The 13,971-nt window shown below is 40.3% G+C and overlaps 1 protein-coding gene across 5 annotated transcripts in view; it reads right to left on the bottom strand.

Annotated features, from left to right (window-relative positions):
• Window positions 1-13,971, bottom strand: part of ANKS1B (ankyrin repeat and sterile alpha motif domain containing 1B) — a 414,385-nt gene that overhangs the window by 25,388 nt on the left and 375,026 nt on the right. For 2 of the 5 annotated variants that reach the window (XM_071764199.1, XM_071764221.1), the window contains 3 exons: window positions 10,766-10,840; window positions 5,135-5,263; window positions 974-1,045 (listed from right to left, as the gene is read on the bottom strand). In XM_071764199.1, the coding sequence (XP_071620300.1) occupies window positions 974-1,045; window positions 5,135-5,263; window positions 10,766-10,840 (276 nt within the window). The remainder of the gene's footprint in view (window positions 1-973; window positions 1,046-5,134; window positions 5,264-10,765; window positions 10,841-13,971) is intronic. The other 3 variants (XM_071764216.1, XM_071764227.1, XM_071764208.1) reach the window with 2 other exon arrangements.

Genomic DNA, 13,971 nt, shown 5'->3' with positions numbered 1-13,971 from the left:
ATCCAGTGCTCAGAGCCATCTTGCAGAAAAGACTTACAGTCCACAGGATTAAGGGTTTCATTGTTTAAGGATTTTCATCTGTGTGAATTTACAGTGTTGGTAGACCAAACAATTATATTCTTTAACAATTATTCATGCCAGACCATGATATGTTTGTCACCTCTATGAACAGGTGTGTTCTTATTACAACTACAAGTGGGAACAAATCATGTAGCTGGCCCATGGCTTGTGATGGGTTTCCAACAGTGGGATGTTCCTTGGAGAAAGCCTGAGCCTCACTCTAAGTTTCTACAAACCTGTATCAAGCCAAAGAACCACAGGGAAACACATCCTTACCAGTTTGAAGGAAACCTAACTGGTTTTCCGCCATTGTGTGTAGCTGAATTAGTTCCCTTTTCCTCCTTCAACCAATAACTGTGTAACTCACTCATAATAAATGGGAATACTTGTCTGAGCATCCACAGTATTACATGACTGTAGGACTAGACCCTAAGCAAAAAAGCAATGGCTTTGGGAACACGTTATTGTATTTACTAGTACATACTTTTACATAGTAAATTCAATCTAGATTATCATATGCAACCTATAAATTCAGTTTATAAAGGCAAAGTGATAAGGGCACATTTAAAGTGTATGAAAAGTACTTTGAAACAAACTTAAAAGATGCACCAGAAAACATAAAGTATGCATTTGCTTTTTTTTTTTTTTTTTTTGTTTACCTACAACATGGAAAATTAAATCTACCTTTTAGTTTTGGTATTACTTGAAATTAAGATAAGAATTATTAGTAACATTAAAATTATAAAAATTAAGATTCCATCTTAATTTTTACAGACTTTCTACTGAATGTCAGTGTAAATGAAAGGGCAATAGAAAAGAGGTAACAGAGTACTGGTAAAAGTAAGAAAGGCTCAGCACAAGTAAATTATTTAATAATACAATCATAGAGAAAGGAATAAATTTATTAACTTACCCTCATCTTTGCACATGCATCCTGTGTTGACTCTGTTCCTCTTAACTCTTTTACCAGCATAGAACCTAAATACTAAAATAAAAATCCATTAAACTTAAATTAACTAAAATTACAGAACAGCCAAACATCTGCAGAAATGTACTAAAAATTCCTAAAAAACCTCATCGTGGTAGCAGTCAACTTAATATACATCCTTAGAGGGTTTCTTTTTCACTCTGCAGATGTCTCATAAACCATTTAAATCAGTGTTAATCACCCGATGAAAGAAGGAACGCACAGCAACAAGTGTAATGAATCAGAGCCCTCTGAATCTGTATCTGAAAGTCTTTTAGCTTATCACCTCAGTCATTCAAACAACAAGCAAACACTACATATTCTATCTTAAAAATGCCATTTGATTAAAAAATGGAAAATCAGCTTTTTTTTTAGCTGCCATCTGCCATGCTCATAATGCTCCCTGTGCAGTCACGTGGACGTGAAGGGCAGCAGCGACGTTAACCTCTGTGTACTCCCTCTGTAACTAATTTATGTGCAAATAGAAGAAGCTGATGCTGCCAAACAGAGGAAATAAATCCAAACAAAAAAACTAGTTTAAACCATTATTTTTTTCCTAAAAAAAGGCCGGCCCTGAACTATTATTTGAAGCCTACACTGAATCTGAAGGGTGGCCAGGGGAGAGGAGCAGTGTGGTGCTGATGCTGGGTCCTGGCTCAGCTGGCTGAAAGCCACCATGCTCTCAGAGGAGCCTGTGCATCCCTGAGGGTTCTCAAGGCAGCAAGTAAGTAACTCACTGATGTGTTCCCTTTCCCACCTGCCCCTTCCTCACTATGTCACTCGCTGCCATGTGCAGTTTGATGCCCCCTGCACCCTGACAGCGGGCTCTGCTCCTCTTGACTTGTTCCTCTGGGGTCTCAGTACCTCTCTACACCATGTCTGAAGGACACTGCTCCTCCAGGGAAGGAGCTGGCTGCATCATCCCTGCTGTTCCTGCCTAGCAGCAAGAGGTCTTGTTACTGCTAAGAGGACTGAGAGAGTGAGCCACGATCTGCATTCCTCCCACAGACACTATGGGCATTTGCATTTGTGGATGTGCACAGATCTGTATTTCTGTATCGTGGCACACGTGAGTCTGGCTTAACCAGGGAAAGGGGACAACAAGCTGCTCTGTCTTCTCCCCAAGAACAGAGATGCCTCGCTTGGCATTCTCACTGCAGTGCAAAGCTGTGGCTTCTCTTAAGTCTTTGGTCCTAAGTGTGTGACACAGGGGCTGAAGAGAAGCCAGGCCATGGTGAAAATGGGGTAGGTGAGCTGCAGGAGGAGAGAAAAGGCCACAGGCAAGTACCTCTTCCCAGGAGATGCTGCAGCAGCCCAGCAGGGCTGCCTGACTCATTCTATCACACTCAGTCCCCTTGAAAATAACCTAAGCTGACCAAACCAGATAGTCCTCTGGGTTCACCTTAAACAAGGACCTTAAAAAATAAGTTCAGGTACAGCTAGAATAAATTGGAACTGAACAGAAAGTGTAGTGGTGCAACTCTCTGGTGTCTTGACCTAAACTGAGATATTTTCTTTAAAGCCTTCACTTCACACTGTGTACAGCAGGAGTCTCTGACCTGCAAGAAAATGCATAAATATTTCAGTGCAGACGGTAGCCAACACAGTAATTAGTGAGAAACACTTTACGGGGCACTATAAATGGAAGGGTGAGCAACACCAACACTACCAGAAAAACACAAGCAGAAAGGAACGAATGAAGGGCATTCCTAGAGGACTGCAGATGTGAAAGATTCATAAACCAAGCAGCTGCAAGTCCAGCTGGGGGCTTGATGGTGACGTGAATAGGGCCTTGGGCATTAATTTGATGGGACGGCTTGCTATTGCCCTTGCAGAAGACAACAAATTTAAAGCAAGCTCTGAAATTAGAAAACTAAACAGAAGTGTACTGAGTTGAACTTTATCTTTCTTTGGATTCTGCTGCCTGATATATGTGGTACCCTTAGCCTTCTCTGGGAAGGATGCAATTTTTTAACATTTTTTTTAATAGACTGTGGCACAACAAATTGGTATTTCCTGGAAAGCTACTAGTTGGTCAGGCATCAGGGAAAAAAAGGCAGTGCTTTAGAGCTCTTGGCAGAACAAGAAGAAGAAACAGAAGAGCCAGGCAGCAAAAACCCTCAGCTGCAGGCATTCCAAAATGCTTCCCAGGGTGGGCTGTGGAATAGAGAAGCAAATCACGGACGTACTGCCCAATTTAGTTGTCATAAAAAATCTGAAATTCTAGGAGGTGATTTTGTTATCCTCTGACTTTCTGTACCTGTGCCTTCTCTAAGACCCAGAGCACGTGGGAGCCGTGCAGTTGAATTGTTGGGTGCCATTTGAGTGATGTGACAGGCATTGAATGCTGCCCCTGTCATAGCCTCCAAGCCAGGGTTTTCCCCCGTAAGGCTGAAGTTATTACAGCTCAGGGAGCTGAGACAAGTGCAGTAATGCACAGTCCTTAGGAAAGGAATATGTTTCCTTAACCAACAATAACTTGGGCATTTTGATTTGGTGATTCCTTAATCAACAGTAATTTGGATATTCCTGGGCATTCCAACTTCATTTAATGATCCACAAGCCTTCCAATCTGCTACAAGGACTACATCTGATTATGAATTTACTGCTGGATCAAGTAATGAGATGAGGTACTCTTGAAAGAAACCTGCTCACTTTACTGAAAACTGTGAAAAATATTTAAAGAATTAGAAGTCACTAAGCTTTCTTTTCAATTTGAGTTGCAGAATAGGAGAAGAGCAAGATTAAGAGCAGGGAAGCTGGACCTTGACTTGCTGAAGAAGGCAGAAGTTCTAGTTACTTTCCAAGGAGAATGAATGCACCCATGGCAATTTCTACCCCATAAAGGTCTCATGGAAGACACAGATGTGCCCCACTGAGAAAGGCTCATAACACCCCTTCTGCCCATCCTCTGTGGGAGCCAGGCACATGCACTTAGTCTTTAATTCCTACCTTTCCACATAGGCTTTAAATCAGGTCCAGCAGCCTCCAGCTCTGCCCCCAACTGCTCCAGTGTTTGGTGAACAGAGCATTACCCAAAAAAGCACTAAGGCTCCAAGCTCCTTCAAGTGAAGAGGGACTAAACCCCATAGCCTGGACAAGTGGTTAAGCCCCAGCTATTATGCTAAAGTAACTACAGCTACTGAGCTCCAGTCCTTTGTGAAATAAGTCACCCTGTCCTCTAATGAGGACACAGTGGTCTGGGAAGCACCTTCAGCACCACTAAGAGTGCTTTCCTGTAAAGCAGGAAGGGGAAATGTAAAAAATTGAAACAGGTAGACTGAGGCCCATCTTCAGATCCCGAGAAGCACCAGCCCCCCCTGCCCTGTTGACAGGGATCTCAAGGCTTCAGAAAAGCGTTTTTCATTTAAAAATCCAAAGCCTTTGAATATGACTTTGTATACTTCAGGAGACCTTTCTCTCCTTCATGTGCCTTTACAACAGTCAGAAAACACTAATTGTCTTTAGCTGTAGAGGAAAGCTCTGCTTCTCCAGGGATGGGAAGTGGGAATCAGCTACAGATATCAGGAGGTGAAAATAAATACTGCCTGCCTTGAAGGAAAGGACTGCTACCAGTACTTCAAGTAGACATCAGCTTGGGAGAGGTCTGATTGTGCCTTTTTCTTATGGATGGAAAACTGATTCAGGACCCTGATCTCCATCGTCCCTAGCTCCCTCCCCCAAAAACAAGTGTGTAAAAAATTCAGGCAAGGCAATATTTATTTTAATCACTAAGCCCACAGCATTAAGGTAGGTGTGGGGATCCAATATTACATTTTACTGTTTTTCCATAAGGACCAGACAGGGATTTGTGGCAGCTGAGAAGTAGCAGTGTTTTCTTTTCTCTCACTACCAGACTTCCACAACAATTAGTCACTTATTCAGTGCCATTTCTCTAACACTCATGATGGCTACATGGACTACAATATATCACAAAAGTCATAGCAAAAAATACTGTGCACCCTTCTTCCTCATTTATTACAATTACGGTGTTTGTCGTTAAAAGTCAGAGAAAAAGATTGTAAATGAAAAAAAACCAATAGTCCATCAAAATCTAAGATTAATACATCTACCCCAAACCAAACCACTTAATTTATCAACACTTACAAATGCCTTATAATCGCATGACTGGAAGATGAGTTTCTCTGGATGATGTTGCCAATATTGCACAGGTGTTGATGCTGTGGCTTCATTTGGAGGTCGCAAGGTAATTGAAGGCTCTCCCCAGTCTCCTGTCTGAAAATCACAGTTATGGCAGATATAAGAGAAGTTGCAGACGAATTCGTGATAAAGTACCCTTCCAATGCTGTGCTCAATTCACAGTAATGTATTTTCTACACATAGAGCCATGTTACTAAAAGAAGGGAATAAAACTGCTACAATATATTTCATGATTTAATTTATAATCCAAAATCATCTACTGTAGTGTTTAATGAGGCTTTAATTGAATCTATTTTCTCTGAGAATAAAATAATTAGGCACTGGAAATGTTCCTTAAAAATAACTGTTTACAATACATACATGAGGATGAGAGCTCTTGAGAAAAAATCACGAGATGCACAAAAATGCCATCCACAAATTCCGCTGTGTGCTTTACAAGCTTTTCTACACAGTTAATAACTCTTCCATTATCCAGCACACATAACTGATAACTAACTTTACTAACTGGCTAAATAACTGAGAGTTTGCTTTGAACTGAAGACTTATTATACATTCTTCATATATATGAGGCATACTTAAATCTCTTTATGAATATTTACTTTGATCACCTTCTCTTGATGTCTCATTGTATAGTTACTGACACTGCCCTTCCACATTCACCATTCTCACTGATAGAGGTGATTGCCTTCCTGAGCTGTCATTCCCCTGTTTTCTTCAAAGCCTTCAGAGAACATGGAGAGAACTGCAACTGTCTGCCAGAACCCTTTGCAGGACACTCTGCCTCCTTCCAAAAAGAACCAGCACAGGCATCAGTACAGGAATGCCCCCAGCACAGCAGTGTTGGTTTGGGTCTCAAGTGCCATTGTGTATTTTCAGACATGGCTTTATTGGACCCCCTTAGGGGCTCTCCCACCTTTCAGGCTCACAAAAAAAAAAAAAAAAAAAAAAAAAAAAAAAATTTAAGTTATTTATTGTTTTAACTGTCATCTCTCCTACTTTTGGCTCACAGGTGCTCACATTGCCCGAATCCTCGACCCTAGGGATGCTGCCAAACTGAAAATGACCCATGGATGGAGTCCTTCTCCTCTTCACATGCTCTCTGTCATCAGCCCCACTTCACCCCTACCCTGTCTGGTTTCATCTGTCTCTAAATTCCACTCTCCTTCCCTCTTTGTCTTTTGGGCATCAGTTTTCTCATTCCTGATCCTCCCTCCTCTCATGCAGGTTCTCTCTCAAACTATTTTACCCTCTCCTACATGAATATTTCAATTTGGATTATGCTACTTCTTTCTTTACCTGCACTTATCTCAGTGTATTTTCTATGTGTATGCCATTCTGCTAAAATATTTGTTGAAACAGGCAAGGAATTGCCATCAGCATTTCACACAGAGTATGGCTAGAAGTTAAGACTTTTAAAACAAGAAGTTAAGCATCAAAAACACATGAAAAAATTCATATTGAAGACATGCAAGTCTGGCAAACTCTCACATTCTACTAATTAAATCAGAACAGGGTAAACAAAACAAGTACATCATTTTCATGTGTCACAAAAGAATGAAATGACACACATTTGCACAACTCTGCAACGAAAAGCAAGATATAAATCTGGAAGCATCAACATTACACTGCCAATATGGTAACTTCAAGCAAGTGAATATAATGAAACAAGTTGAACTTAGCTAATATTGGCCCTATTAGCACACCTACAAATTGTAGAGTATTATAATTTCTGTTTTGCCTAGTTAAGTTGCCTGTGTGCTGTGGATATATGACTTCAACCTCAAATTTTGAAAGGAAAGCAGCAATTGCTTCAATTTTTGGCACTTGGTATCCACAGAAATGAATCCTTCTGACCACTAATGTATAAAGCCCTTCATCATAATTAATCTGAAGTGGGAATTTGATTTCTTTTAAGAAGCAATTCTCCTTCTAAAATAAGGTTTCAATCATATTATGAGGGCTAAGGATCTGCATCCTTATTAGTGGAGTTTGTATTTCACCACAAGAGAAGATGGATTGCACGCATCACAAATTCTCACAGCGTTGCTCAGCTGCCTCTTATTAACTGTTCAAGGCCATTGTTAACAGACCACTTGAAACAGTCCTTTTTTTTTTTTTTTTTTTTTTTTCCTAAGACAGACTCCTGCATGTTCTGTGTAAGGAAGCAGATCTCAGAAGGTACATCCTACCCATTTAGTAAAAGTTTATTATGGTGCAAGAGGAGTAAATCCAGGATAGAGAAGCCATAAAAGCACATCTTTTATCCATTGGTCTTTCCACTGAGGAAGCACAGGATGGCCATGAGGTAGGGGCAGAATTCCTATGGAATAAGGGTAGTGATCCAAACCCTTCCGTGGCTCTGTTCTGCAGGTGACATTCCTCACATGCAGAAAAGGGACAGCACTGACAGAGTAAACAGGGTACATAAAGAGTAAAATGAGTATATCAGTTTACAGTTTGACTCACAGGAAAGATATTAAAAAAGAAAGATAGGATATTAAAAATATGGAGAACAGCATTGTTTCTGTCTGCAAATGACAGAGAGTAACAAGAGGGACAATGATTACCTCTCATATTGGTTCAGTTTTATAAAGGAGCTAGGAAGTGTTAATCATGAGGCAATAAGAAATAATCTTCAACCAGGTTAATAAAACTAGTGTAGAAGACACATAGAGAGGGATTGTGTGGAGACCATTCATTTGTATCCATTGATTGCTTTATCGATGGATAAAGCAATCACACAATCATCCAAGTACCCACTCCTTTTAAATTAGACAAAACAGAATTGATGCAATTGCTGTACATGTCCCTAGAATCATCTATACACAAAACACAGCTGAGATTAGGGGCCCACAGAGATAGAGGATTTCTGCTGGTCCTGACAGCAGGCCACTGCACCTGAAGACTTTTCATGTAAATCACAGTCTTGCAGAGCTAGCAGCTACTAAGAAAAGCTGCATAAAACTAAACATCATGGGCATATTTTATTATGATGGAGGAATAAGATGTTACATATAATAGCAGAATTTTCTTTTGTAACTGTAATCATAAGTGATTTTCAATATTCAGCAGAAGTGGCTGTGGTTTCTTTTCCTTTTGTTCCTCACCAAACTCTTTAGATTTTTAAACCATACTCTTGGCTAGTATTCAGTACCTATTTTGACTGAGTTGTAACAGGGTAGTCTCCAAAGCCCACATCTATGAAGATACTTAGAAGTGCAATTCCTATTACACATTCTCCATGCAATTTTATTTTCTGGTTTGTTCAGTTTTTTTTTTTTGTTTTTTTTTTGTTTTTTTTTTGTGTTTTTTTTTTTTTTTTTTGTTTTTTTGTTTTTTTTTGTTTTGTTTTTGTTTTTGTTTTGTTTTGTTTTGTTTTTAAGGGGCAAAAGGCTCTTAAACAAGATTTAGACAGCTAAATACTTTCATAAATCCGGGACTAGAAACCTATACAGGAAGAAAAGGAGCTTCTCAACTAACTGGGTGTAGTCAAATATTGGAATTCTGACATTTAGGATATAATGATGGCAATCAACTTCAGGTAAAATAGGTAGAAACATCTTTGAACTAGAGAAGACTTGAAACAAGAAGTCTCAACACTGATGTAAAAAAAAATTAATTAGTAGTTGTTCTAAATCAGAGTAATTTGTGTAGAAGAAGTCATGGGTGATGAAATGAGTTTCAGAACCTTCATAAGCACCTAAAACTCTTTCAAACCATATAGAAATGTTAATAAATTGCAGGACCAACTATGATTTTTAGATTTAATTTTTAAAAAGAGATATGATAGGATAAGGATTTTCTGGTTTGAATATTTAATTTGCAATTATAAGAAATAATCAAACATTTAAGCTTATGTATTTTTTATGACACAATATACGTATGGAGATTTTTCTCTGATGAAGTTGAAAGGCAGGAGATAATTTATTCCTCATCTAACTTTACAGCTCATCAGACAGCTGTGCAATTTATCACATGTTTTTTTCTCTACTGCTGGTGTTTTTTTCGTAACCTCCCCATCCCTTAAGCAGTGCCTTTCCTCTCTCTGGCCTCAGTCACCTTGAGAAAGAAGATTTTAGCTCCACATTTTGCAGATAAAGTATCTACATTCAGAAAACAGTCTCAAGTCAGGTGCCAGAGTGGTAAAGATTCAACTCTTTTACAGAGAAATGTTTACTGTAAAAGGCTTTAAGATAAAAGGCTTTAAAGACCCTGAAAACGGGCATTCACTACTCAGTGCCCCAGAAAGGGTCAGGTGCTTGATGAAAGACAGTCTACAGAAGCTGATTACTGATATTAAGTAGTGTTTTACCATTGTTGCACATTCTTCTATCTCATCCTATTAGGGGAGCTCTGTATTTGACTCACATTAACCTGGCTGAAGAGGCAGTCACAGGTAAGAAATATTCTCAGAACAAATTCTATAAAACTAACACCTGCCTCATTTTTTCTAAAAGTTTCAAGTTGAAAACTCTCCATGCTACAAACAATAATAAAAAAATCCCCCCAAACAACACCAAAACACAAAACCAAGAACAAAATCCCTTGGTTTTAAGGTGCTTGAATGTATTAATTTTAACAAGGATCACATGTGATAACTTTTCACCTGTTAAAGCCTCATGCCTGGTTATGGTAACATGCATTAGTCACCATGACAACAATAAATTTGAGCTCACATAGATAGAACACTTCTGGTTGAAAAATTAATAATTTTCTCCCTGTAAGTACTTTAAATGTTCTGTGGAACAGCCAAATCCTCGTTATTTGCTTGTTTTCATTTCTAGAAGTGAGAGAAATTTTTCAGGTCGTTTTATCTTTGCTTTTTGAAATAATGGAAGCAGCTTCATGGCGTACTTACTTTTTAAAAGCTTCTAAAGCTCGGGAGCCAAAGTGGCCCCTCTCTGGCAGAAATGCTCCTAGGAGGTGGTTATATGAGAGAAATTAGGAGAAACCTGCAGCTCCTCTAACACACTACGCAGAACTACTGGCTGTCATCCTTTAGCAGGCTGCTATAGGGATCACAAGGTTTGCTCTCATGTGCACAGCACGTGTGACTCTGCTCTGATGTGACAAGCGATGAAGCCTCAGAGCAACCATCGACGCTGCTTTTAATTCCCTGCAAGTGCCTCTGCAAACAGGGTGTGCTTCTCAGCCAGGCTACACGTCAACACAGAAAGAGCAGCACAACACGTTGTGGGGGTGAAACTGTGCAAACGGAGCTGTTTACACGGTTTCTCGGTTTGGAAAAGTGAACAAACAAAAACATCAGGAACAGAAGTCAAAGCTCTCGCTTGACTGAGACGGCTGCTGCTGATTCCTCTCCCTCCCTCCCTCCCTCCCCATCCTGTATGTACACCATACAGCCAACAGATGCCAACCACACGGCACAATACATGAATGCACGCACACAGAACCCCCAAAGAGAGCAGACAAGTTACAAACTTTGGTTTTGGTTTGTTGGTTTTTTTTTTTTTTTTTTTTTGGTCATTTCAGCAACATGACACCGGTAGATCACACCATGGCAACAGACGGTACACCCATAGAGTGACAACATAGCCATTTATCACTGTATCTTACATTATGAACCTGATGAATCGATGAGAAAGGATATCCTGCATTCTGGTTGCTCCAGATCTCACAGACAGAGGACTGCTAATATAAACAGAAAACTGTATCTCATCTTGTTAATATTAATGCACCGTAAACTGCCAAAAGGCACGAGTAGTTAAGAAAAAGGCTTGCAATAACATTAAAGAAGGAAGTAAAACAGCTGTTAAAAGTAATTTTTTTATTTATTTGCTGACAAAATATATTTGGACTGACTGGAAGGAAACGCAGCTTATTCAGAGATTTTAGAAGAGGTTCAAACTGTGAGTACAAGAAAACAATTTAGTCAGAAGTGCTGGTGATGTAAAGAGATAAAGTTATGCAGGCATAAACAGAAAATGCAGAGAGCAAAAGAAATACTGGTTACTTTCAGCTTTTGGCAGGGAAGACGTTTGAAATCAACACCCCAATGAAGTTTTGATATTTGAATCTCTCTCTGCTGGAGCTTTTCACAGGGAGAGAGGAAGGCAAAAGTCTGGCATTAGAATCACAGGATAAATAAGTTTGCTTTGTAATGTTTACCAGAAAAGAATGCATTGCAATTCAGTGAAGCAGTTGCCCAGCATCTCCTTCCACCAAGAGTTCCCTTGCACACAAAGATACAGATAATGTTACCTTTGGCATTGACCATGATTCCCCTGTATAAATTGAAGGTTTCAGTCTACCTTCTATGTTATTTTACAGCTAGTCTGTAGTAGCAAAGCAGAGTTAGCATACTGTGGCATTGCTAGTGAAAGCAGCAGAATTAGGCAAGCATAGCATTCACCAGCATCTTCTACATATTTTCTTGTTTGGACACTCATCAAGAAAGCATCTGTGACACCTCAGCAAAAGCTAATATAACGTTACAGTAGCCAGGCAACTAAAACAAAGCATCAGGCGTTGGATCTGCCCACAGTATTTCTGGCAGGCAGCAACAAAAGGCAATAAACACACATGAAAAATGCAACGGCAGCATCCAGAATAGAGAGCAATTAATATACCAGTAATTTAACAACAGCAAGAATGTGCATCGTTGATTCTTGTCAGCAGCAACAGCAGCAGGAATTTAGCACTGATGCTTAAAACAACCCAAAGAAGTGCAGCTCTTCTTAGAAATATGGCTCTTGCTCTTACCTTTTGTAGCCTGAAATCTGGCTGGTGACAGACTAGGTTGTCACTTCTGGTTACTGTCAGGGCAGGCTGGCATCCTCCGGACTGACTACTGAGCACTGCCAGACAGGCTGGTGGCTGCCTAATGTTGTTAATTGTCCCTTATTTCCTTCATGATTTGAGATGCACACACACGCATCCCTTTCTCCAGCTTCAGTAATTCTTAAATTTTACCGTGCCTGATTAATTTCTTCTCCCCCATTCTTGTTTCTGAAGCTATTTGCTCCTCCTTCATGATGGGCAAGGGTCGACATTTGGTTTATCATTAGCTAATAAAAACTTTGACTTTGCTTTTACTTCATCCTTTGCAACTTGCAAGAAAACTGCCCTCCTCCACATGATGAACACATCCCTTCCATGCAAGGCAAACACTACTCCAGCTACATCTGCTGTGCAATTATTAGGACACTGCACTAGCTGGCACTAATGACCTTTTTTTCTGTATGCCAATCAAACTGACTTCTGGATGCTCCAGCCATGCCAATCACTGCTATGGCTACGCTTGTTTGCCTGGGGATGATTCCAACGTGAGGATCCATGACAGGAGGTTTCACCTCCACTTTTCAAGAGAGGAGTAAAAGAGAAGGCATTTCCATGCCAGGTGCAGCATCCCCAAGCATCTGGTAATCAAGAAAACATACTGCAGTGTTATTTGGACACACTTACTGAGCTCCTGGAAGCAGTAAGGGAAGGCAGCATGGTACCGTATGCTAGCAGAGGTTTTATTTCTGCCCAGCGCTGGCACAGGGTCACTGTGCTGCTGTCGTATTGCACAGCCAGTTCTCACCATCTTGTCATTATGGAGACAGAGGCGTATCCTGACATCCTGCCCCTCCTGAGGACTGGCTTTTATGGAGTGGTGTGCTGCCTGGGATGGAGCAGCCGGTGCCTGTCCCCGTGTGGCAGAGGAGCATGGCCGCTGCGGTGCCACAGCAATGTCACGATAGGGGCCCCGCTGCCCTGCAGCAGGCAAACCCTGAAATACACCAGATCCATCTATCTGAGGCTTTGCTATTAACTTGAGAACCCCAACCTGCCCCACACTCCCCAGCTCATCTTCTCCTAAACATAAATTCCAAGGTTAGCACTCTCCCCCCCCCAGAGTTGGGACCTCTCATTTTGGAGGTCTTCTCTGACTGGGGGAATTCACTCCTATGTATTTCACTTCTTCTTTCAAAGCAGCAGAATACAAGCTGTCTTCAACCCCTTTAATAACTGGAGCAAAGCAAAGCAAAACTCCAATTCTTTGGAGTCAGAAGAGGGCATAAAAGTAGATGTTTGGAGCACTCACCTGTGAACACAAGGTGTGAACACAAGTTTTGAGTCCAGGTCTCTGCTCCAAGGACTGTTCAAGTGAACTGCCCCTATCACACAGACCTACATCCAGAATTAAAGGTTTGGAAGAGCTAGGATTAAGCTAAATCATCTTTAAACATAGGTGACTTGATTTATTAAGTCTATAATGAATCAAGTGGACCAGCAGAGACTAGGAATTTCCCATGACTGTATGAATGCCCAGTCTGAAGGGCAGCAGTGCAAAACTCATTACTCAGTTTTGCCCTCATTAATGTTTGAATGACTGAGGTACTGAAATGCACTGCAGAAGGAACATTAATTTTACGGAAGGTAATGAATTCAAATTCAGAAGCCAACCTTTTCTTTGCACCACTGTAAAAATATTTAGCATTTACTATATACATATTTTATGTCTTCAAAGTACTGAATTTTTTTAATGAATTATGAAATCCCCAGAAGTACTAAAAGTTGCATACCCCTGTGCTGAAGAGGAAGTAATCAAGGAAAGGAAAAAGGTTAAGTGAGTATCTGAGGCCAGAAAATAGGCAGTAGGAGGGAGAACTGGGATTAAGCTTCAAACACTAATAATTTTCAGCTCCCAAAACATATGCCCTCAAAAAGAAGGAAAATAACTCAATCTCTGCATGCACGTCCACCATAATAAACATAAATACACTTGGGTAATCCATACCACTGACAGAGAGGCTCTGTGAAAAAGTGAGTTTAAC

Source organism: Heliangelus exortis, chromosome 1 (genome assembly GCF_036169615.1).
Source record: "Heliangelus exortis chromosome 1, bHelExo1.hap1, whole genome shotgun sequence".
In the NCBI taxonomy this organism is placed as follows: domain Eukaryota; kingdom Metazoa; phylum Chordata; class Aves; order Apodiformes; family Trochilidae; genus Heliangelus; species Heliangelus exortis.
Note: the sequence above shows the minus strand (reverse complement) of the source record. Positions and strands in the feature narration are given on the sequence as shown.